This window comes from Vidua macroura, chromosome 4, assembly GCF_024509145.1.
Source record: "Vidua macroura isolate BioBank_ID:100142 chromosome 4, ASM2450914v1, whole genome shotgun sequence".
Classification (NCBI taxonomy): domain Eukaryota; kingdom Metazoa; phylum Chordata; class Aves; order Passeriformes; family Viduidae; genus Vidua; species Vidua macroura.
The window spans coordinates 15,160,450-15,187,039 of record NC_071574.1 but is presented as its reverse complement, the minus strand read 5'-3'; the positions used below and the strand labels follow the sequence as shown (position 1 = coordinate 15,187,039).

The 26,590-nt window shown below is 39.6% G+C and overlaps 1 protein-coding gene across 1 annotated transcript in view; it reads left to right on the top strand.

Moving 5' to 3' along the window:
• Window positions 1-26,590, top strand: part of SPATA5 (spermatogenesis associated 5) — a 161,959-nt gene that overhangs the window by 29,992 nt on the left and 105,377 nt on the right. Inside the window, 3 exon segments of the mRNA XM_053975256.1 lie at window positions 6,407-6,460; window positions 6,841-6,920; window positions 18,480-18,606. Of these exon segments, the coding sequence (XP_053831231.1) occupies window positions 6,407-6,460; window positions 6,841-6,920; window positions 18,480-18,606 (261 nt within the window).

The following is a 26,590-nucleotide window of genomic DNA, read 5'->3' as shown; positions in this document are numbered from 1 at the left end:
AAGTTTCCTCTGCTTTTCCCTTCAGCTCTTGGCTGTGGCAGCTCCAACAGATTAATGAGGCTTGGAAAGGTCGACTGCTTTGCTTTGTGCAGAACTGTCACTGAGTTTTGGGGAGATAGCTTAGCCTTTTGATGGGGATTTCAGTGAGCAGAAGCCTGAAATAAGAAAGCTTGGTGATGTAAGTAGTTTAAAAGCAAAGCATTTAAGATGAAAAATGCAGAAGCATTGTGGTTTTATGAGAAATTTTGGCAAACATTTGATAAAATTTCTAGAAATATCCAGAGTAACACATATACAATAAATTGTTAGTTAATTAGCAGATAGTAAAAGTAACTATGTTTGAAAAATTTGACATTTTTTACTAGGGATAACAAGTTGAGATACTTTGAGCTTTTCATCCTGAAGGTCTCTGCATATTTTACTCAACTAAAAATAAATCATTCATCCATTCATACCATAAGCTTACCAAAAGTGAAGATGCAGGCAGAAAATGGTTAAATATAATTCTCATCTCTTTGTCCCTTCTCAATTACCTTGCACATTTATTTTTTTATTAGCACTTAGTTTCTCTCTCTCTCTTCAAGTTACCAATGGAGGAGTGGGTTGCTGCTGAAGGTGTGAAGTCTCAGCAAATAAGTTTTGCAGCAGGGGTGGCTCATTTTGTGTGGTTTTGCTGTGTGATTTTTGATCCTGCATGGATCCTTCCCCATTGATGCCAGAGGCACTCCGAAGGCACTGGTGCATGCAGTGATTGTAATTAAATGTTTCCAGTCAGTTCATTCTGCAGTGCAAATCCTGGCTTCTCTCTTGTGTAAGGAAGCCTCCGAAGACTGTTGTTGGAGTTTGCTGGTCAAGGTAAATGGCAAACAAGTGGACTTTGAGGCATGAAAATTGGATATTATAGTTGCCTTTTCAATCTGAACATTCTGCTTGTAACAGCTCCACTGCAGGGATTGGGGATAACAGGGTTTTGCCAGTTTGCTCCCTTAAATACTTTGGAGCCCACAAGCACCTGCTGAAACTGAAGTTTTTCAAACCCCGGGCAGGTGTCAACAAGTTTTTAAGGTCCTCTGGAATGTGAGGCAGAGGGAGAGGAAGTGATTAAAATGGTGCATGGTGCTCAGTCTGGGGTTTGCATGTGCTGAGAAGCTGGGAGTGATGCAGATTAAATCTTTAAGCAGCCCTGAAAGAGAAGAAGCAGGCTTTATTCTTAACAAGCAAACAGAATGCGCTTTCTGAGCAAATATTTTTCTATGCAGCGTAACCAATTGCCAAATCACACATGTACAGCCTCTGCCTTAGAAAGAGCCTTACTGTTAAAATAAAGGAAGTTTCAGTGTTTATCTTGTTAACTTGCTTCCCTGCAGCTGCCCTGACTCATGTGCTGCTTTGGTTGGACTGTGGGAGGGATGGAATAGCATTTTGCCATGGAGATTACAGTGCCAAAGGACTCAATAACTAATTTCTGAGTCTCTTCAGTGTTGTTAGAATAGAGCATAAGGCAGAGAGAATTGAGATTGTTCAATCTGGAGAAGAGAAGGCTTAGGAGTTACCTAATTGTGGCCTTCCAGAACGTAAACAGAGCCTACAAGAAAGATGGAGAAAGGCTTTTTCCAAGAGCATGTAGTGACAGGATAAGGAAGAATGGTTTTAAAATGGAACAGAGTAGATTTAGATTAGATAGATTAGGAAAAATTGTTTACTGTGAGGGTGGTGAGGCAGTGGCACAGGTTGCCCAAAAAAGTTGTGGGTTACCCATCCCTGGATAATGTTGGATGAGGGTCTGAGCAACGTGGTCTGGTGTAAGGTGTCCCTGCCTTTGGCAGGGAGGTTGGAACTAAATGATCGTTAAGGACTCTTCTAACCCAGGCCATTCTGTGATTCCATGACTTTATCTCACTTTCAGTGTCAAAACTGGAAAGAATTAAAAAAAGATGCTGGTTTTAACTGTATGAAGGGTATATTGGTGGGGTGGGATCAAACTTTGCTCCTCTGAGCTGGATGTCTAAGCTTCTCCTGCAGTCTTAAGAGAAATAAGCACATGGTACCTGAGAGGTGAATGGCTGTCTGCCCAAATCAGTTAATGTGAATATCTAACTCAGATGCCAGTGTGTGACTGTGGGCAGTGAACATTGCCCTAGGAACACAGTGTGAACAGTTGAAAAATAATTTTGGTACCTCTGTCTTTTCTTTTTTTTTTTTTTTTGTTTTTTCTGAGATTCACAATACAGAGCTCAGTTTCTAGAGACATCATTTGAAATTAAATATTGATTATGACTGATACTTTAGTGTATGATAATTTTTGCTTTGAATATGGAAAAGAGGGAATTGTTCATTATCTTGTAGTAATAATCTAGAGTAGTAATCTATTAGATGAGATACAAACTCTCTAGTTGGATTTTTAGGACACAGGAATTATACTCTGTGGCTAACAGTTTAATGTGTCTGTGTAAGAGCCCAGAACCCGTATGTGAGGTTATCAGGGTATTTCTGAAGAGTCTAGACTGAGCTGTGTGCTGGAGACATCTGGAGCTGTGCCCATGTGACTCAGAAAGCCTAAGTGCATAACTTGCCTGATTGTCAAAAGAATGGGGGGAAAAAAAAAAAAAAAAACATGTAAGAGAAGTCACTGACTAAATTTCCTACCCAAGTGGTGGAAAAAATCTGCAAGTGGTCTTAAGCCCTGCACTGAAAAATGACTGATACTCTTTAACTTCAGGATAGCAGATGTCCCTCTTGCAGTTTAAAACCGCTTTGAGAACTTCTGTCAAAACCATGTGTGCACAAGCTTATCTCATGTTGCTGCATGTATACTGGGGTTTTATCGTCTGTGCAGTTAATCTTTCAAGAGTTGATTCTGATAATATTTTAAATGCAAAAAAATTTGGATTTTATTAAAATAAAAAAGAAATTAAAATTCATCCAATCCAGACCATAAGCAAGTAAAAGGTTTCATGATACACAGGGATATGTCTTGTAAGTGGGGATGGAATAGTCTTTAAGCAGAGCATGCCTGGAAACTCTCTCTACTTTGAGGCTGAATAAAGAAACCTCAGCAGTATCCAGTGGGCCTGAATTGGCAGATTTTTTACTGTCAGTCTGGACTCTAGCTCACAAATGCTTATATGCATGGCTAAGCTACAACTGCTTCTGCCAATTTTCTGCTCCAAATCTTTTGCTGGTTTTGGAGTCCCTGTGCAAATGATCACAAGAAACAGGTTTTATTTCTTCATGTCTGCTTGTATGGAAGATGACTTGTTGCAGATGAGAACAGAACTGTGCAGCATTAAACTGGCCCATTTTTTACTACCACCTCTTGGTCAGTCTATCAACAGCTATAAAAAGCTTTTAAAAAGAATCCATATTCTCACCCCTTGGCCAGAAATGGTCTTTCAACAAATGTCAGCTTGCTAAGTCAAGCTCATGTCATTTGATTTTTAAAGCATTTAGAAAAGCACTGAAAAATAAAATTTGAAAACTCTCCTGGTATTTCTTCAGTGGCCTCCAAAGAAAGTCTGCTAAAGGTGAGCTTTATGGAAATGAGAAGCTGTATCAGCTGCCAGCAAGTGACTTTGTGATGGCCTGCAGACTGCATGTCCTGCAGTTGTTTTTTTTTCAAATAAGAGCTGCCATGAATCTGAGCTAAAGGACAGTACAGGTGCAGACAGGGTAAGGCAAAGGCTCAGCTCAGGTGGGATCAGAAATCACCCAGTTCTTTTGCTACCTCCAGATGCTTTGAATATTTCTAGTTTTTGTGTTGTGGTTTTCAGTGTTTGCATGATTGAATTGTACAGCAATTCCTCCTCTTTTGTGTGTGCTTTTTCTTACTTTGGAGCCTTTCCTTTTCTTGACGTGGACAATAAGGATTCTGAGCTGCTCGCAATAAAAACCATGACACTCAAATGGAGTTCTTATACCCCTCATGAAGGGTGAACTAGAAGACTTTCAAACCAATTTTCATGAAAATTCTGCACAAGGAGGCACAGGTCATTAACATGTAGTGTTCTTTCACCTGGAGTTGCTGCTTAATGAAGAGAAAAACGGAGAAAAACTTCATGTCAAAGCTTACAGCAAAAAGTTGCATTCAAAATAATTATCTGTGAAACATTTAAAACATATTTATTGCTTTGATGTTGCCTTCATCATATTTTAATGCTTAATTAAAAATAAAACTACAAGCATCTGAAATTATATTGTACCTTAAAGCTCAAATAGAATAGTTTTGAGTTTAAGGGTTTTTTTTGCTGAGACAAAAGAAAATGTCAGGCTGTTTAATGTTGAGTCATAGGAGAGGAACACACCGTTGGCACGGATGCATGTGATGTTGGTTTCCATGGGAATACTGATATGAATAAAGATTACTTATGGGAATAAGGGCATGAAAGGGAAGGTCCACAGACTCCAAGGAAAAGTTAGTGAGAGAGATCTGTAATTTTGGGTAAAGTCTGCAGCGTTTTCTCATTGTGACAGAGAGCTGGATGGAAAAAGAGGACTCTGCTCTCGTTCCTTAAGGATTTGTCAGGGCCGTGCTATCGGATTCCTCATCTGCCCTGAGTGTGATGAGCCACGAGGGCCTGGAGCAGCTGGGCTGTCTCTGAGCTGCAGTCTGGCCCTCACTAACTGCTGCACGCTCCTCATGGGTGGTGTCAATAGCAGCAAAAGGCTTTGTGCTTCTCTCTCTCACCTTGTTTTTTGTGTTTCTCTCCTCACCTTCTTCTTCCCTTCTGTCTTTCCTGCGTTCCTCGGTTTTGTGTGAGAATAATTCTGTTTCCATGCAGGTACCCACCAGACTCCAGTTTTGCAGTCATTGGAGGCCTCCAGGTCTTTAACTTTAGCTGCCACAGCAGTTGCTTTAAGGGTGGATGTTGCTGAAAGAGAACAATGCTAATTGTATAATTTACCTTTCATACAGTTCAGCCCTATCAACCCTTACAGTGTGGCTTTGGCCTGTGTGGTGCTCTAGGTCTGGCTGCTGCACTCACCTCGTCCTTCGGATAAAGGTCAAATCTTTGAAAAGAAAGAAATAAAAATGGTGTTTATGTCTGGATGCTTTGCTGGTATTAGATAACTTGTGCTTTGCTTTTCAGAGGATATATTTTTTTACCCCTACATGAGCACAGGTGTTTTCCAGTGTCAATGTAAAGTCAGTGCATTAACTGTTACTGCAGGAATGAAAATGATCATGGAGAGGGGAGGCTGCAGAAACCAGTGTGCTGCATTTTTAGAGTGATGAATCTGTGTTCCACCGACCTGGGAACAAAGTCCAGATGGTCCCATTCAAAGAGGGCTTGTAACAGAGGCTCTGTCAATGCTAGTGCATAAAAATGTGTGTCTGCCACACATTCTTAATTGTGACATACCTGCTGTTAAAGCTGCCTTATGCTCTGGGCTGTTACCTGAAGGCACCCACAGCTGGGAGGAGGTGGTTCAGCTTTCTGACTGTGAAGGATGTTGTTTCTTTTGGGGAAATTACAGGAACACCTGTTGTTGCCTGGAAAATAGATTGGAGCCACTGGCTCTTTTCGTTCAGGGTAGCAGATAATGATCCTTGTTTGTGGCTGCAGGTCAGTGTTGATGCAAACCAGGCTGAAGTCAATGAGTCATTTCCAATCCCAGGAGAAGCTGAGGCCCATTAGGAAGCATTATTTAAGCAACCTATCCTACAGGATACAGCAGAACAGAAAATACTCTGAGAATTTGCCATTGTTTTACTTTTTATAATTGTAAGTACTTGTTCAAGACTGGAATGCTGACCCTGTGGTCTTCAGTCTGTTCCTGGTGGACAGGGCTGTGAGGATAAACAGGGACCACAGCAGCTGGCACTCATAATCCTTCTTGGCAGCCTCAGCAGAGGAGCAGGAATGTGCATGAGCTCAGACACTGAACAGCTCCCTTGCTAGGGATGGGTTTCACGTGTGCTGCTGTGGAGCTTCTTGCTTCACCTGCAGAGTGTCAGGTTCAAAGAAGTGCTGTTAAACATTAGTTTGTCACTGCTGTGGTGCTTGGTTGGGCAGGAGGCAGGTTGAGAGTGCAAGTAAATGCTTTTGTGATTTGTCCTTCTGTGATGCTACTGTGATTTGTCCTTCTGGCTGATTTGCAACCCCTTGGTGCTGTTGTTGAGCACTTTTAAGAACCTCACAGTGTTTGTTTTCTTGGTTAATTCCATTTCTCATGAAGGTACTGGCAAAGTGTCAGGTGGAGAGGACTAACCAACATGCATAGGTACTAAAATAGGTGGAGAAAGTTTGGTTCAGGTAGAGGGTAAGTAAAAATGCACCTGTAAGACTTACAAATGACAAAATATCAGAATTTTTTGTAACCAGAGTATGACCAGTGTAGCGCTGGCAGATTGTCTCAGTCATTTTGTATACAAATGTGTCATGCTTTTTAATTTTCTATTTTTCAGGGGCCTGAGTTGATGAATAAATACGTTGGTGAGTCTGAACGAGCAGTGAGAGAGGTGAGAAAGGGCAGGCTGTGGGTAATGATAGATACTAAGCTTCCTTGACTTTCAAATTCTTCTCTACTTTTGAGATGACCATTAAACTTTCTGAAAAACTCCTGGTGTAAGTTTAAAAAAGAAAAGAAGAAAATGAAGCAGCAGGGATATTTAGCTTTCTCCTGCCTCGATCTAGTGATACAGGTTGAATTTGGGATCCTGTGGCAGCTGTTACTACTGTTAAAAAAAAATCTGCTTTAAAATAAAAACAACCCAAGACAAGACAGGCTGATGCCTGTTATGTGAAGCTCTGTAGGTCTTGAGGTGTGCAGGGGGTGATGGTGTACTGTAAACAGCTTCCTTTCCTTAAAACTGAGTATTTAATTGTTGTTTTTTTGTAGATCTTCAGGAAAGCCAGAGCAGTATCTCCTTCAATTCTTTTCTTTGATGAAATAGATGCCTTGGCAGTAGAAAGGGGAAAGTAAGTAATCATGTTACAAAAACAACAGATATTATTTCTTGATAAATTATTCTTACACTGTACAATCACAAATTTATTTACTTTTCTAGAATTATGTTATTAAATATCTTCATTCTTTATACAGAAGGGTAATGTGTGTCTTTTACTCAAGCCTATTTAACTTGGCATAAACAGGTAAGCTGATGGAGTTCCTCCTTTCTCATTTCATTAGCAGGAATGAATCTACTGGTTCTCATACTCTTTGGCTCTTTTCTGTGGTTTTACCTTTTATTTCCAGTAACTTAACTTCTTTCTTTTCCCAGGGTTGTTGCTCTGGCCTAATTTGGTGTCTCCATCAAGCAAACAATAGGATCATAAGCTACATAACACTAATTTCTAAGGAGAAAACTCATAAAACTAAATTTACACCTATGTTTAAATGATTTGCCAGACTGGGAAAAACTTCATTAAAAGACTTGGGAACAATTGTGGTCTTTCATGTGTGACATTAAGAAGGGATTACTGTGCAAACAGCTAATAGTATTTTTTTTAATACCCTGCTTTGTGATGATTCCAAGAGATGTTCAGCTAGTCTGAAGTAGAATTATTGCAGTTTTTAGTTGCTACTACAGCATTTAAGATTTGACAGGCTCTGTAAGTGGACTTGCTTGAGGGATACCTCCTTATAAATGTAACTGCTACTTCCTGTTGCAGCAAATACTTCTATCCAGTTTTATTTTGCATGAAAAGCTACCAAATTGGTGCATTAGAAAGTATTTGTCCTGTTTAAAGGCACATCCAAACTTCAACATTTTTCTGGGGCAAAAGCTCCCTCAGCATCCCTACGGATTCTTTTGTATTGCAAGAAGGGCATTTGTATCTTCGGGGAAGGATAACAGGTGTCATTTTGATGTTTTGGTGACACAAATAAATGATTTGTGTCGCAGGAGGTGGTGTCACATGTAGCGTAAAGCTGCTAAGAAATGAACATTCTTACTGTTGAAAATGCAAAATTTGATTGAAGATGTTTTCTTCAGAGTCCTTCTCATGTGCAATGTATGCAGCTGTGAAATTTGTGAGCTTCCTAGAAGTGCTATGCACTGAAGCAACAGAGAAATTGCAAAATTGTTTGCTTGAATCAAGCCAGTGGAGGGGGAAAAAATATCATCCCCCGCTGCAATTGTTAATGTGTTTAGCTTCCAGAACCAGCGCTTCATCAAGATCAAACCTCTTGGAAGGTTAAGCCATAATACATTTTAAACAGTCTTTTCACACAGTGCCCTGGAGGTGGTGAGTTTGTTTGTTTGTTTGCTTTTTTTAGGGAGTAATCAACTTGGTTTTATCTTACCTGGGACTGTCTGTGGGAGGTAGTAGGCCTGGCACAGCTTGCTGAAGAATGTGGTGTGACCTGCTGCAGTTGTGTTGTGCTTGAGACATCTGGTTTTGGAGCTTTAAAAAGAACAGGGTGGGACACACAAATATTTCATTGTCAAATCTGAACCAGAGGGAAGGTGAAATATGTAGCAGAGTTCTCATAAAATTCATCTGAAATTAAATGGTATAGGAAACCAGACAAGGCACTTACTAGCAATGGCCTTTTTTTACAGGCTGACTTTGCACAGTAGGAATTTGCAAATGCACTAGAGATGCTAACGATTTGTAGCCTCTGGAGATCCATTTCCTGTACTATTACTAACTGTGCTGAAGTTTTCAAGGAAACACCTGTTTATATTGTCTCCCCATTCCCTCTGTTGGCTGAATTAGTTTTCTTTGCCTTGGCAGTGAAGAACACTCTGTGATACAGCTTTGTGAGAGTTTAAATCCTCTTGGTTTAAATCCTTGATAGGATGCTGAGGGCTTTGTGCAGGATGTGCCGCATTCCATATCTCCTGGGTAGGCAACTTCTCCTGATCCTACCAGGACATGTCCAGAAATCCAAAGAATCTGAAACTGTTGTGGGACTAATTTTACATGTAATTATGATCAGAAATACAGATGTGAAATAACCTCGATGCTTTTGTTCTTCAAAGCAGCCTGTCAAGTATTCATTAACCCATTATTTAGATTTGACTAAAGCTTTTGTGGTTGTTTTGCTCCCAACCTTCTGTAGAGATCACTAAACAATCCCTTCTCAGCAGCAGGGGCATATGAACTAATAGATTTTGTAATTAAATGAGTGTAGAAGTAGGCAAAGTTAAGGCATTTTCTTGTTTGGGCCATTAATAACGTTGTCTCCTTTGCATCAGGTAGTGGATTCTGTCACTACACAAGCCATTGTGCAAACACTGTGGCTGCACTCAGTTATGTCACAGTCTTTTATTTATTACACATTCCCAAGCCATAATTCATTCCATAACTGTGCTACATCTAACACGCTATCTAATGTAACTGTCTCGTGTAGCAGTTTTGTTTTACAAAATCTATTTGTGTATGTTTGTTAGTTAGAGCTAACAATACTTTGAAGTCAGCAAACATTATAGTAATTCACATTGTTCATTGTCAAAATGTTTTATTTGGAAAAGATTATTTCTTATCCAACCTGCTTAGAAGTTCCATATGTTTTATCGATATGAACTAAGCTCCTGGATTTTTCTCTTGTCTGTCTACACCCTCCCTATTTTGCACGTAGTTGACACACTGATACATATTAATCAAGGAATTAAGAATGTGGACTGGATACATACCAGTTTAAAAGACAGTTTATGAAAATATAATCCTTCAGCTCTGAAGAAAAATAGTTCAATGTAAGGAGCAATGGCTTGAGATAAAAATCTGATTATCCTTGATGCAAGAAGTCAAGAGGGTGATTCTGAATGGTCTTGAGTTTCCAGTATGGTAGTGAAGACATAAAGATACTTTGAGCTGTGTTCATTTCTGCATTTTGTTCTGTTACTCTGAGCTTCTAATGCTCATGGAGGATTTTTCCATTTCTTTCTGATTTATGTTGAGATGATAGAGTAAGTTTAGAGAGAACTGAAAATGAAAAATTAGTGGTTCAGTGGCCTGACTGTAGAGAAAAAGGGAGGCATTCACCATGACTGTTTCTAAAGAAAAAATTATAAACCTGCAGCAGAAAAGATGGTAGAAAGATAGAGGTGTCACAGTGAGGTTTGAAGAGGAGAACTAGAGAAAAGAAAAACTTCTGCAGTCATGCATCAGGAGAGGTGAACCATGAGATGCACGGAGCCTTTTTCTCTGCTTTGTGGTTCTAATTAGCATTTGCTTACACAAGAAGATTATGACTTTTTCTTTTATTTCCCCATACTTTTGAAAGAGATTGTTATGACTTTTTGTAGGACAGATTGTACTGAAGCAGGACTGGTCCAGATGGAGCAGTGTGTGAGCAGCAAAGTCTGCCTTGAAGTAATCCCGTGCCTACACAGAGCTTGGGAGACTTTACAAATTACACAGCTGCTGAGAGTTATGGGTACTTGTTACCCTCAGTATCCTGACCATGTAAAACCTAATTCTTCTGGCCGTTAGGGGTTGCCAAGAGGGAAATGGCTTGGTAATTAGACTTGAAAGTGATGAATGAACGCGAGTCTGTGTAAATGCAGGGCAGACGGTCTGTTTGCTGAACTTCAGAAATCACCGTGCTTTGGAAATGGGACATTGTTTATATAAGTAGGATTTTTAGGATTTTTCGGCAAGAGACATCCTTTTCTTGTTTTTCAAAAGCAAAGCATTTCCCCTTTAACTGCAAGTCTCTGTAATGTAGGATGGGAAATAGTGTAGACTGCTGTAAAAGGCACTGATAAATTCTATTTTCCACGGGGAAGGAAAAAAAAAAGACAAGGGACAAAATCAGTACCTTGCCTTTGACTTGTGGAGGCCAAAAGTTGGTGGATGACCTTGTCAGAGTGAGGATAGAAGTGACAAAGTGAAGGGACTTTGGTACCAATCCCCTGAAACCACAGCATGATGATTCTTTTTTTGGGAAAATATATTATCCTGTATGGTGGGGGAGGATAGATAGATTCCTAAGGCACAATTTAAAATAGTCAGAACTACTGAATGCATGTGAAAACACACTGTTTTCATTTTAGGTGTTAAAATCTTTGCAGTCTCAAGTTCTGAGGCTCTCGGGCTTTTAGAAGAACCTGTGAGGAACAGCAGCTTCTCTCCTGTAATGTACCACCTCTGCCTTGAACAGGGATAGTGATAAATCTTCTCTTTTTAAACCAAGATATCTTTCTGGGGTATTTTATCTCATATTTATTTATCCTCTACACTTGAACTTGTCATTGTATTTTAGTGCCTGTGCAGATTCCCTGGTGCAATGGGCAGTGTCTGTCATTGAAGGAGGTCAGTGTGTTGCATCCAGTAATCAAACCCACGGGCTGAATTCTGTGAGGAGGCAGCAAAAGAGAGAGGTTCTTGGCAGAAATTCACCTTGCACAGGGTAAATTAGCAGTACTGGAGCTGGAGGAAATATTGTCCCCCTAATATTTCTTGTGCAAAGACAGAAGAACATAAGAACATGAACAAAGTATACCTGGAAGATAGGGAGTTTCCCCCTGCCATGATTGTTATGAGTGACCCAATTCTTGTTCAGCTCAGACAAAGAACTTTGTGTTTCTGGCCTCTGTTGGCACTGGCGTCCCTGAACTGGGGAACATCAGCTGATTCCCTGCAATATCTGAGCTATGTTTGCACATGATGGAGAATTAAGGCATTCAAAACTTTTGTGACTGCTGTATGAATTCTTTAAAGTTTTGGAATTTGGTGTCCAAACGAATGTTGTCTGAGGGGAAAAGCTGCATGCCTAGTGCCAGCTTTTTATTTTAGGCCTGGCAAGGAGTGGTGAAAGAGGAACATTTTGAAACGGTTTTATTGTACATAAAGCTTGTAATTGTTTTTGGAAGAGCAATTTTAACAAACAGTGTTACTCATAGTTCATGTGTGTATACAGTAAATGTCTGCAGTCCCTTTAATTTTAAAGTAATCTTGTTAGTGCTTTTGGCTATCAAGAATCCTTTATCCTTTGAATCCTTTGAATCTGTGTTTCTTCCTTTTTGTTGACAAACCCCAATAATTTGTAACTTCCTGGCCTACATTATAATTCGGATATTTGAAGTCAATAGAGACTTACATTAACATCAGTGAAAGCAGGACTGGATCCAAAAACCCTTTTCTTGAAGTCATCATTTTAATGATATGCAGGAGGAAGATAACTGTAACTAAAATTTATGAACAGTGAACCTATTATACATAAATATTGTTGTAATGAAATGAAATCCAGTCTAGTTAGTTACTTCTAGGTCTAAAATACTTACAGCTTAAACTGTGCTTGCTTGCCTAGTAGACATGATTGATTACAGATTTAAACTTGATTAACTCTCAGGAATGCATAGAGGAGAAATGCTGAGAAAAATGGAATGAAAGGAAGTGGGAAATTTACTGTGCATCAGGTGTGTGCTTGGTTTGGGGTTGTTTTTTTATTTTGTTTCATTGTTTTTTTTTAAGGCAACATCAGTGTTAGCAGAATAGAACTCATGATGTTAGCATCGTTCCTAGGTCAGCCAGGCAGTGCCAGGGCAAGCTGCAAGTGTGGGCTAGTGCCAGTCTTTTATGGATGTGCATCTGGAATTAGCTTGCAAGCAAGGGAAATGAGTGATGAATCACCACCTAGGCACTCAAGCATTTGGGTATGTGCTTGGGGAAGGCCCTCTGGAAGAAAACCTGTTGATTCCAAACCTGTCTCAAGCTGGCTTCTTTTCTCCTTTTCTCTCCTTTCACTGTGTTTAGTTTTTCTGGGCCTACTTCATTAACTTTTGGAAGCTGCAATAATGAGTAACTTAGGCGAGTGGAAGAGGCTGCTTACACAACCGTGAAGGATAATTAGGATGCGTCTGCAGCTGCCTGCGGGCCATTTGTTTCAAAGTCACCTGTTGACAGCTGAGCACTGTTTCCTATTTCCACAAAGCTCATCATCTTTTTAGGAAAGCTTGCTTGCAAGCTGGAGACCACTCAAGGAGTACTTGGAGTTCTTTTATTTTTCTGTGCTCTTCTAATGCCTTGCAAACCAAATTACATGAACTGCATTTAATCGGTGAATTGACAGTTGGCAAAACATCATTTTAGCATAGAGGTGACCATGAAGATAAATACTCTACCCAGACTGAATTTCCCAGACTTTGCCTAGGTTTCCTCTGGATATCTTCTTTCTGTGGTATTTGAATTTTGTGCTTGAGAAGGCAGGGAAGATATGAAACAATACAGTGGGTGGTAGTTGATACAGGTGTGTACAGGATCCAACAACATCTAATTGTAAGGTGCTGATGGAGGGAAGGGTTTAGGATCATCTTCTTGCAGGGTTTTCCTTATCATGCAGGCAGGAAAATTCCCTCCCATGGGGAATGTTTCTTGTTTGAGCACTGAAGGGGCTTGTGTACTAGAGTGTTTTGGCGTTTGTTTTTTGTTTTTTTTTTTTTTTTTTTTTTTTTTTTTTTTTTTTTTTCCAATGAATAGTGAAGCCTTAAGTGATACCGTAAAAGATTTGCATGCTGTATGTTGTTCTTAGGCTTTTTAACAACATCCAAGCCTGTAGTATCTGTAGTGGTCTGAATAACGATCATTGAAGTTGTACCATTCACATAATATAACATTAATAAAAGTAAGTTTGGCCCAGTGTTTTAATATTGGACAAGCCTGCTTTTCCTGACTGGCACGGCAGTGTCCATTCTGCTAGACAAAATGCCCCAGTGATGGAAGTTTTTGATATTTGGTATCTGGAGCCATCCTGCAGTTATTGTCTTTCTGGTAATGCTATTGGAGTAGATAATTTTTTATTTTTCAAATGCTGTGGAAAACCTTAACCTGCCAAAGGCGTGTTTCACCCGAGTTCGTGAGGGAGAGCAATAAAAGAGTGTGAAAGTTAATTACGATCACGGCAGCCGGATGGAAAAGCTGGGCTTGGCAGGTGCTCCTTGCTGACAGGTTCCCCCTGCACAGCCCCCACACAAATGTCAGGCTCAATAAAAATCCTTCAGGCTATGTGAGCGAGGTGGCTCTAGCGTGGGAATCTGCTGGCAGGGCACTTCTCTATTTCAGGAACCTTTTATCTCTGTAGTTCATGGAGAGGTGGAGAGTCTTGCCAGCAGGGTCTATTCAACCTGTTCAAATTTTTTTGATACCGAGCATTTTGTCAATGAGTTTTAAATTTGTTTTGATGTGAAATGATTTCCAGAGGTTTCAGTAAAAGTGTTATTTGAGATGATACCGCATCCACAAGTATTTTTAAAACCTATAAATTTTGATTATGATTGCGATTCTTTTGTCTGGGGGGCAAAAATAATAAAGCCAGGTTTTATCCATGTGTAAGTCTTGCCTGATAGGATGTTTTGGAAGAGAGGGTGGGCTGGCCTCTCTTGTCACAAAACCTGCATTATAGATTTCATCTATATAGGGATTAATCCATCTGCAGTAATTTATCCTGGATACTTCTCCTGAGGTCTGCCTCTGACCTCACAGTTCTGCCTGAGGTAGGGTCAGCTGTGCAGGAGAGGGGTCCTCTCAGGCTTCTTCCTGCTTTTGCAGCCTCACAGTTGCTGTGATGTTAACAGCTCTCAAAATGTTACTGTGTCAAGATTTCCTGCATTTCCACATCTACAGTTTAGCAGTGTAATTAAATTAAGGTCTTACCAAATTTCATCGTGGGGTGAAACAGCAGTGACTGCATTCTTAGACTGTTTTTAGTTTTCAAATAATAAAAAATCTGTTAGAAAAAGGGTGGGGGGGAGGAAAGGAAATTAAATAAGTAAAAATGTACAAAACAAGAAGTTGCTGTCAAAAAAATGCCTATAGCAGGAAGAGTAACAGATTTAAATGTGATTTCATACATCTGGTTATGTCTGGAAACAAAATCTTCTTGGCTTGAAGATCTGTATAAGCTAGTGAACTGTATGTACTCCTTGGTGCAGGGATAGGATCAGGCTGTGGTTGCTTTTATATCCCCTGGAAGAAGTATGAGAGTGGTTTAAGGTGTCCAGGGGGAAATTTCAGTGCCCAATGATACATGAATCCATCTGGCTTGAGTGGTCATTGGATATAGCTAGAGGAGATAGAAATAAAAGCTGTGGAGAGCCCTCTCCTGCTATATTGATTTTGGAGTTGGTGCTCCTGATCTCAGGTCCATCAGACAAAGGCAGAATTAATGCAGATTAATTGTGAGTCTTTGGTAAACTGTACAATACATGGTTTATTCTGCCAAAATGTGTATTGGGAATGCCTTTAGCCAAAATAATATACCAAGAAGAGGTTTGTCTTTCATATTCAATATGGATAGTCTTACCTGACAGGCTTCAGGAATCTTCTGTGGTGGTCAAGCTGAGTACTTGTGCAGGAATGCACATGTGCTTTGTCTGAGACTGGTGGGACACTTGCAGGATTAGCTGGAATATCTCATAGAGGAGGATTTCTGTCACTAACTGATGTAATGACCTTCTCTACCTTTAAAAATTTCATTGAGGATTGTAAATAAAGTGGGGTTGGCAAAAAATTAAAACAACACATAGCCTAATGTATTTCATTAGGGCAGCACCAGCAGTTGCCTGAACTTCTCAGGCAGGCTCGTCTTTACTCACACATTTTTTATTTCAAAGGAATTTCTGGTTGGAGCACTGCTCCTGGTGCACACAGCCGTGCATACACATGGCCCTGTGTGGATTAAGTGAGGGGTTTAGCTCTGGCTGCCTGGATTTGCAGGCAGCGTGTTGACAGGAAATTAGTTTGTACCAGGACGTGCCTTTGGAGGACCATTTCCAGGCAGTTGTGAGGATGACATCAATGTGTGGAGGTCAGGTGGAGGTGGGGGGGGGGGGGGTAGGCCAAAGCAGCCCCTTGGCTGGAAGTTGGTTTTGGCAGTGCCTCTGTGGGACTGGAGGGTTAATCGTAGTTTGTTTCTCTGGCTGCTGTTTGCGTCAAAACTCCAGGCAGCCTTAATGAACGTTGCCCGTATTAATTTGGAAGCCTTGCTGGGAAACCATGGGAAAACGGAAAATCGCATCCTTGCGTGTCACCCCTGGAATTAACGGCTCAGGCAGCACCGGAGCTCTTGGAGCACACTGTGGCTCTGAGGCAGCTCCCAGCAGCTGGGGAAGAGATGTCTCCCTGCGCCTACCTGGGATTTTTATAGGGTGTCCTGTTCAGCCAAAAGCTAATTTCTTGTGGGCTGTGCTCAAATGGTGCAGCATGTGATAGCTTAGTGAACTATGTAAATAAAAGCACTGACATGAGAAATCTGTGCTGTCATAGCTCCTAGGCGCTTCTTCACTTGATACTGGTTTTGTTACTGATATTTTTTGTATGCATGGACTTAAAATTGTTTCCTTCACTTTTAATAGAAAATAATAAAGCCCCTAATAGCGTCCTAGAAGCTGTGCTATTGTTTGAGCTGTATTATACCATGAGTGATTGCCTAACTGCAGTTTTCTGATGATGCCCTAATTGCATGGAAGTCTTTGCAATGTGCATTTCCCTGTGGGGATTTTCCTTAGAATAAACACTTCTTTAATGTGTTGTGGGTTCTGGGTGTTTCTGGTTTTTTTGTTTTGTTTTTTTTGCAGTCGAAAGCTTGTAAGATAAAAGTTTATACTGGGGAAAGATGTAATATCCGTTCTAGCCACCTCTCTCTAAAACTTTTTTTTTTTTTTTTTTAAGGAAACAAAGAAAAGTTTAGCATCTCATCCAAAGTCTTCTAGCTTCAGATCATCTCATATAATGTTAACATTTTTGTCCCAGCTTTGCAATTATTTTTTTCTTTGCTTAGTATTTTCTTTTGCTCAGTCTGTTGGGTATAAAGTGGAGTAAAATTGAAAACCATGCAAGATGGGAGGCCTGGATCCCTACTGAGACTAGCTAATGTTACAAAGTTGATTTTAATTTCCTTTAAGCTGTGTGTCTTTCCAAAAGCATTTGCTATCCATGTCCTACACCTGAAGTGTTCTATCACACTCAGCCCTCTATAAGTCAGTGGGACTCTGACCCATGGGTATGATAGAAATGCTCAAATATGGCTTGGGAATTTCCAGTGTGGCTGCAGAAACTCCAGAATCTGACAACCAGGTAACCCAAGTCCCTTCTCTAATATTTCTTAGCAACCTAAATATTTTACTCTCTTTGCCAACATTTATTATAGCTCCTTTAAGATGTTTTCCAGACTGGGTTTGATAAGTTGACTGTTTTGCTCTGGAAAATTGTAGAGCTGGTTGTAGGATAGGAAGGTTAGGGGATTTATTTGGAGCTGTACAACAGTAGTGGAGCCATTACTGTTGCTTTGGCTCTGGGACATCACTGTGGTTGCAGGAAGGCTGCTGGTGGGTGGGAGTGCTGCAGCAATATATGTGTATAATAACTGTACAGCTGTATTTGCGCACTCTCTGATGGAAATAATTGGAGCACTTACATTTTAGTTTATTTAATATTTTTACTTTTAGAAAATGAAAACACCAGGATGATTGTACAGCACTGCTGTGTGTGTAGGTGCCTGTTTATCTGCATAAACATTAAAGTGAACTTTTGGAACAGGACTTTCAAAAAATTTGAGATAAAAAATTATCTTAATCCTGTATAGATCTAGTCTTGTTTTAAATATCAGACTTCTTTTTGCTTCTTTACAGGGATCCAGAAGAACTGGAGAGATTAAATTTTTCAAATTGAATTAAGAAGAGCCTATTTAGGGGTAGAGAAGTGAAACCTTCCCCTGTGCAGCAGAGGAGGGAATAGCCCTTGGAAGAGCAGTCCCTTTAGTGAAAGATGATGGGGGTGTGTGCCTGCCATCCACAGGAGAAGGTGGTGAGGAAAACAGTGAGGTTTTGGTGTGTGCCAAGAGCAGGATTCCCAGTTTCTGGCAAAGGAGCATAAAACTCACATTTTTGGTACAATCTCCAGGTGCTGTCCCTAGCCTGCTTCAGTTTCCCTGCCCCTTCTCAGCAGAGGGAGTACTTTATGCTTGTCTGCTTAGGTTTTTCACATATTGGTGATTTCAAAACTGGAGTTTTTAGGTTTTTTAGTGGTGGGTTTTTTCCCTGGTATCTGGAAAACAAACTGAGTAAAAGACTGACAATGTAATTATGAGGGAGTTGGTCAACACTCAATTTATTCTTATGTGATGGAGAGAATATAAAAATGTAGCGCAACTCTGCAAAACACATAACTGCCTAATTATTTATGCTGCATAGGGTGGTCTAAGCTCTCACTTGGATGGTGCTAAAAATGAAGGTTTGTCTGACTAGTAAAGAAGCTGCGTGAATTCAGTTTTCTTAAAAATGTTTATTCCAGATACCCACATTGTGCTAAGTTCTTTGCAACCTCCATAGTAGGGCAATAAGTAAAAGAATCCCAAATCTCACTTGCTGTGCTGAATACGAAGAAAACCTATGGAACTCAAATTCTCTGATTTGGTTTTACTCACTTCATATCACTGATGCTGTTTCAGAGGTTGAAGACGAAAATAAATTATGAAGAATTAAGGCAAAAAGGTGCATCCCTGTGAATTGGAAAGAATAGTGTATCTTTTCCTTTCTCCTGTTTCTAGGAAGGCAAAGATAATGCTGTAACTTTTTTTTTTCTGTGAATCAGCTCTTCAGGTGCTGGGAATGTAGCAGACCGTGTCTTGGCTCAGTTGCTAACGGAAATGGATGGGATAGAACAGCTGAAGGATGTGACAATTCTAGCAGCTACGAACAGACCGGATATGATAGACAAGGTACATATAGATGCACTGTCTGTATCCTGTTTCTTTTGAAAAGACCAGATTTTGCTATAATTCCATCCTCTTTTACTCTGTAAGCTGTTGTCTGATCAACTTAATGATGAGGAGCAGAAGTTCGGAAATGAAGACAAGGCAGAGGAATGGTTCATGTCCCTCGCTTTTTTCCCCCCTCTCTACAGAATTTTTGACAGAAAAAAGTGTTTTATGGTAGCCTTAAATATCTGTTTCCTAGAAGAAGTTTTCCCTAAGCCAAGCTCATTGAACTAATGCAGCAACATTTCTGTTAAACTGCTGCTGTGGTTTTTTGCTTCTGTTGTGTTTGTTTATGCAGGAGTTTGCTGGAGTTTGTTGGTTTCATTAGTTACTGCCTTTCAAGGATTAAGTGTCTCAGCAATTCAGTTACCAACTGTAAACAGGAAAATTTCTCCTCAAATTCCACAGCAGCTCTGCTGGTGTGACAAAAACCTTTCAAGTTCATAAAATCTGGAGGGTTGTAACACTTACTGCAGAAAATGTCCAAGCACAAACCCAACCCAGCAGCCCTCTAGGAAAACCTCTTTAAAACAGTTTACCGCTGCGGTGTCTTCTCACAGCTAAGTGCAGTAGATGGATCAGTCTGAAGTGATTTCCTTTAAGATATGATTTGTAGTGTTGGTAAGATTCTTCATTCCACAGCTTTTCACCTTCACAACATTATTGAATTTGATGGCACGTTAATTCATTAAGCTTTTATTATCTTTTTAGAGTTTCTTTTAAGTTTCTTAAATAATTCTCACATTCTAAGCTGTTTTTGGAATAGTGTTTTCTGTTTTTCTTGGAGCATTCAGGCATAAAATTATATGAAATGTGTATGTTTAAGGTATGGTTTTTATGCACATGAAGTCTTGAGAAAAAAACTTGCATTTTGGCTCCAGAACACAGCCTCTTCCCTTTTGCACTGAAGGAAGCCACACAGCTGATGGAGACCTGACAAAGGCTTCCTCAGAGCTTACTGTGCATTTATCTCTGTGCCTGCCATGGCAAAGCAGAGCTAGCAAAGAGTTTTCAGTAAAAGGTAATAAAACTCATCAGTGAAAAGTGTGCTTGTGCAAGATTGAAACTTTCAAGATTTCACTTTTGTCAAATTAATTTGCATAGGCACACAGTTTGTGGTAACTGGGGTGGGGCTGCAGCAGAGCCTCATCCCCAGTGGGTACAGCTGTGAGAAGCAGGTGAGCAGCATTGACAGCAATGAGCCATGGAGTGCCCAGGTGCACTGACCAACCTCCAAAGGGAACAGAGGGCACACAGGTGCAATGCATCAACATGAGGGGTATGAAAGGCCGGGCTGACGGACAAGAAGACACTTGCAGCCTTCTGGAGTGGTGTTAATTTGTGTGGGTTGAAGCCTTCTGATACTGTATGGTGACACTCTGTATTGTGGCCGTCTCAACTGTGATGTGCGCTGAGACAGGTTTGGAGTTTTTTTGGTAACTGTTCTTTGGGGTAAGACTAAGCTGAATTTGAATACATTCTGATTGTTGAACAGCAGGGAAATTTCCTTTGGTATCAGTTCAACATTCCACTGTGTTGTCTCCATCACCACCTGGAAATTGAGTTCTATGTCATTCTCCCTTTTGCTGATTTTCTCCTGGGCACACAGTGAACACTGCTTTCTCATGTATTAGGTTTTATTTGAAATACTGGCAATATTAGAGCAGAACTACTATGAGTTAGGTGTGCCACCTTGCAACACAGAGGACTTCAGGATAAAACCTAAGTTACTATGTGTTGTACCTACATCACTCCAGATGCAAATCCAGACCTCTTAGCCTGGGAATGAAAGTTTTTTATATGATATCATTTGCATCATATAATTTTGATATGATGCAAAAAAAGATAATGTCTTCTGTACATAGGAATTTTAGGGGAATAGTGAATTTTAAGAATGAACAACACAGTTTTGTTATCAAGACCAGACAGGCCACCATCTTCTCCTGGGTCCATGCAATATTTGCAGTGCATGAGTTGTACATTTTCCCTTTGCTGGAAGAAAGATGACAACACCAGAAGGCTTTTGTACTTCACTAATGCTAAATCTTTCAGTAGGGCTTTTTGTTTACTCTGTAATTGGTGATCCCTTTGAGAAGGTAAGAATTTGTTAAATTAATATTTTATATGGAAATAATTATGTATGACAATACAGTGTCCTGTTTCCATAGGTATGGTGACTATACAGTAATTTTTGAAGGTATGACTTTTTCATATGGTATAAAAGTGCAACGCAGTTTCTTTTCTCTACTTCCAAGGACTGGGAAAATGTCTGGAATACTTTTTTGTGGCTATTCTTCAGTTTTCAAATCAAGAAATGCTTGAGGAATGTGTGTTTTATAAGGTTTCTATGCCTGCAAAATTGGTAACAATCCATTCAGCATTTAAATTTATGTGGCTCCTGCTTTACTGACAATGATGTGATGATTAATCTCTTGTAATTTGCAAACAGCACGTGGGGATATCAAATGTAAGGGTATTCCCCAGAGCCTAGTGCAGCTTCATTATCCCTGCAAACACTACAGTACATTGCTTTTGGAGATGAATAGATTTGAGTCAGACTTTATACAAAGTTATGTGTAATGGGAAACTTGTTTGGACTTGTCACGGATGCCTATTAATAACATATTTCTCTAAGATGTCATGATTGTATTGAAATATTATTGCATCTTAAAGTTGTGTCTTGTGTTTTTGTTTCAGCTACTTTGCATCTATTCATGTGATGCTGGGGAGATTTTGGAATAGTTTCTATTTTCTGTAAGAATACAAACCCAGCATGTACTGTTTTCAGCCATGTATGGTACAGAAAGTGATTTCTCTTGGAAGGGAAATATTCTGGAACAAGATGTTCTGAACATTCTTTGAAAGTGATACAGAAACAAAACACTCTGAGTCAGTAATAATAGTAAAATCTTTCCTTTTCTTCTTCATTCTATAAGCAGAATTGATGAGCAATAACTGGAAAAACTGCCTTTTGGTTTTGGTGACTTACCCACTCAGGAGTGATTTTTTCATGCCTAAAATATGTAGCAGTAACTTTATGGAGCTGCTTATGGTTCAAAGCTTCTTTGTATTTTCCTATGCATCAGTTGTCCTAATGAGAGATCGCTCATTCCCACATAAAACTTTTTGAACCCTGTGTATAAATTGCTCAGCTTGAAGTGAAATGTTCTGTCCAGACATACATATGAAAAAGTTTTCAGGTGTGGTGTGACGGATTTCCATGGAAGAAAACCTATACCAACTCGTCAGGATTTGTGCGTCCTGTTTTTCCTTTTCTCAGTGGAACCTGTTTTCCTGGTCTTTTAGTGCTGGGCTTACTTCTAGTGTAAGAAGGATGAATTGGTATCATTACCTACCCATGCAGATATATTTTTTCCCCTCTTAAGCAACATTTCAAACTCCATTAGCAAGGGTACATAGGGAAAAAAGAGAGATTGTCAGATCCCCAGGGATCTCGATGAATGTTTTAGCACAGGAAGCAATATGCACGTTGCTGCATCGGATGGTTTTCCCTCCTGCTGGGTCAAATTTGAATGTCAAACACTTTAGCTGCGATGTAAAACACGGGGCGCTGAGTGAAGGGATGGCCTGTGGTACAGGGTGACATCCTGGTGCTCCTGACAGCTTCACTTCTCCTTATCTTGGGGTGCAGAAAAGAGTATCCTCAAATATGCTATTTGCATAAGAATGACAGGATGTGATCGGACAAATGAAGATTAATGGGAAGCTGTGCTGTCAGCATTGCCCATTGTCTCCAGATTGATGATGGTCTGGATTTTGTCTGCATCCGTGGGCTTCAGTGTAGTTTAAACTGGAAGCTGTCCTGGTACCAGAATACTGAAGAGCTGAACCTTTACAAATGCTTTATTAGCACATGAGGGCAGTGCTCGGCTCCCTATTTCCAACCATCCTGCTTGGTGCTATAAAAGCATGTGTTTTGCATATTGTGCCAGTGCAGGGGTTTTTTTCCTGCCTCTTTTTGCATGTTTATTTTGCTTTTTAAAAACTTCCTGCTCCCCAGCCTTCCTCCTTACTGTTTTCCACTTCCATCACCTGCAAGTTTTGCTGTTCCTTATGTAAGCTTTGTTGACTTCATTCTATTAACTGCTGGCTTTGAATTCAGCTTATTTTGTTTAAGAGTCACATGAATAACGCTGAGTTTTCTGTTCTGGTTGCATGAACAAAATAAAACAGAACTGCAGCTGATATTCTTCCTTTTAACTGCCAAGCATGAGGAAAGGGAATTAAATTCCCTTCCCCCATGCTTCAGTTGGATTTGAAGGAGTCTTCTGGGCAGAGAAATCAAGCAGAGGTTTATCAAATTGATCTGCCCCTCAAAATGTTGTGTAGTTATGGGACAATCTTAATTTAAAGTGGCTTGTTTTGATGAAAATAAAAAATGCATGATAGAACCATTTGGCAGAATCAGTAAAGAAATTATAATTTCTTGCCTGCAGCAAAAATTAATAATCTTTCCTCTTTAAAAACATCAAAGTTCACTCATTCTGAAGGCTCATGGAAGAAATTAAAATATTTAAGTTTGCAGTTTTACAAGTTAAAAGGAATAGGAAAGTATCTTGCACATTTATTCGTTATTGTCTGGAAATGTGTATGTGCTGTTACAAAGCAAGTGATGCAGTGGCACAGTCTTACTTCAGTAACACGTCATATATTCTCCTGTTTACATATTTGCCTGTTTGTGATTTCTGTTTTGCCCAGATACATCTCAATAAAGGTTATTTCTGTGTTACAACTCTGACCTGGTAGAATTTCAGTTTTCCCAAGTGTTGTATAGGACTGTAGAGTCAGAAACCACATAATCCATCATGTGTCTTGCAGTGGAAGGGAATGAGAAGAATAAGGAAAGGGGGATAAGTCTCTTGCTGTCATTTTTCAGTAGTGCAGATTTCATCCAGATTTGGAGGACAGGGGACTCAAGACTGGGTGCTTTTTAGAAGGAAATGGTGCAGGAACATTTAACTTTCCCACCTCTTGTATTCTTGTGGTGCAGTATTTTGGAATAGGAATTGAAGTATGGGAATGCAATCACCACATCTCTCCACACTGATAAACCATTAATTATTATTTTTTTACTTTAAATGCTGAAATGCCTCTCTGCTTGTCAAAGGACACTCCTCATATTCTTGTAAAACCCTGTGATTAAAAACAGTGAGTGAGATTTTGTGGGTCTCCTTTTCAGTCAGCCAGCACCTAGAGCATTTACATCATCTTGCCCAGGTGCAAGTATGACTCTTTGAAATAACAGAAGATGTGGGATTTCTTTTGAAGACAAGATTGTTCTGGAGCATATAATAAATTTTCAGAAAATGAAGCTTTAGGGGAAAATGATATCAAACTACATGACATTGAAAAGAGGATCTGATATTCTAAAATGCTTTCACAATTTTGGCATTGTCACATTTTCCATCAATTGGTTTTCTCTGGTATGCATTTGAGTTTTTTCCTCTTAATTTTCTTATACCTGCGACTCTAAGGCAAAGAGATGCTCTGGAAAGTTTTTTAGAGGTTCAACTTTGCCTTTATTAATATCAGATCTTTACGCTTATTATTGAGAAGTTTTCACATATTCTTTTCACTTGCCAAACTGAAATGGCTGAATCAATACCGTTTATGAGCAATGTTGTTTATTGGCTAAGATTTTCAATGGGCTGAGACCTCCAGACTTTGAGGCTGGATTACATAGAGAATACATGGTTTCTAAAGATCCTGACCACTCTTCCGATGCAGAAGTAGTTTTGGGGTTTATATATATATATATGTGTGTATATATATATATATATATATGTATCTCTTTAAGTCAAGATCTAGGTTTTAAGATTCACCTGAATCTCCCTGTCTCCCTTCCCTTCCCCCTACGCCTCCTTCTTCACAGATGAAGACTTTGTTCTCTCAAGAGCACAGCAAATAAAATATTTCCAGGTGTGCAAAAGTGAATTTTGTTTCCAACTATTCGATTGTCAGAGTGTGGAGGGCTGAGTAGTAAATCAGCCTTAAGGCTGCTATGGTTTTAAAAACAAAATCTTAGTGGTGACAGCTGAAGAGCACAGTGACTTTTTCACTCAAGATTTATTACTTGCCTGAAAAGAAAGGCTGGAGGGAAAACTTGTTGGTCTGCATATTTTCTCCTCTAGCAGATATAGTATAGGGCCAGGACAAGTTGGTTTTATTTTGTCTCTGAAAACATACATTTAAACAATATATGTAAAAATATAATAGTTTTACTTCAAATAGAACAGAAAAGCCAATACACCCTTCTCTTGTTGTTTATAATGGAAAGCATTCCTTGTGTCGGCTCAGTCGTGTGTTTTAGCATCACTTATACTTTTATAAACTTCCCTGCAGCACATGCCAGAAAATTTACTTCAAGGTATCAATGTGTATTTATTTCATTCTGAGATGGAAAGGTAAAGGAAACGGGCCAAAGTTTGTTCTTACTCAGACCTCCTGCCTGAAGGTCACAGAGTCCAGCTAAGGTACACAGGGTGCTAGCAAGCCACTGGACACAGCGGGAGCTTGGAAAGGCTCTCAGATTCATGTCTGTGGTGTAAATGCACTGGTTCAATGAGTCTGTAACTGTGATAGCAGGTGTGGTTTTGGAGGTTTGTGGTTTTTTGTTTTGTTACTTTTGTGTGTGGGGTTTTTTTAACAGTGACATGGCAATTATGCTGTATTACTAAGATAACATGGGAACATCTGGGGTTAAAATGAATAATGCCTCTAAAAATGAAGGGCACATAAGCAGTACACATAGACTGGGTGTAAATTCCTCAGTGTTGGGTTAGGTCAAGTCTATTCTTCATGTAGGTTTAGAGACAAAGCAAAAAACTTTATCTAGACAGTAATACTAATTTTATGACTAAGTGTAATGTACTTGTACAGCAAAGTACAGAGAAGGCAGAGAAGCAGTGTGAATGGAATATGCAAGGCATATTCCATAGTCAGTGTGCTGGATGGCATGAATCTTGGTTATATTTAATTAGCTTCATTAGGGTGGTGATAACAGTTAAAGGAGAGACATTCGAAACAGCCTTGGGTTTTAAATATTTATGGGAGTGACACTGAGAGGGATGCAAGTGTAATACTGAGAGCTGCAGAAGCTCGAGGAAGGGCTGCAGTTAGGGTATTTGGGCTGTAGCCACAGACACATTTAGAGCCTTCTTTGCACTTAGTCTTCTGCTCAGCTTTCCTCTTTGTGGTTGCAAAATGCATAGTGTTTGTCCAGCTTTTTGTGTATGCTATATTAAAATAGCATTATAGAGGATGTTGTGTTTGTCAAGCACTCATGAGTTAAGAACTGGCTACAATCTTCATTCATTCATCCTCTGTGTATGCATCATTATGCAGTCTCTATTTACATTAATTAAAGATGTGTGCATTGTGCATGATTAATTAAGTTGCATTCATTTAGAAAATTATTTTTGCAAGTCATTACGATTGCCTCTACTTTAATTATCTTAATACTCACATCTCCTTGCTTTTGAGGGCTCTGATTAACACTGTTTAAAATCAGATGAACCATCACGAGTTTCGGGGGGGAGGGGGGGGGGAATTATCAGGTTTCTTTGTTTTGTGTCATACTGAGATCTTCATGATTATCAGCAGTACAGGACCCTCTGGGTCTACCACAAAAATCTTGTTTATTTGAAATAGGTGATAAATTGACTACATTAAGCTCCTTTGCTCAATGCTTTGCTGTTTTGTTTTTTTTTTTTTTTTTTTTTTTTTTTTTTTTTTTTTTTTTTTTTTTTTGTGGGGTCTACTGTACAAGAATGGGACTTTTGCCTGTTACCCGGGATATTTTCTGGCAACAAAAGAGTGCTTTTGCCACAATGTCCAGACTCTTGGTTTTCAATGTGTTCTCCATATCAGGCTTTTCATTCTGGTGTCTTCTTTCTCCTTTTACTTGACTGTATTCAAACAACTC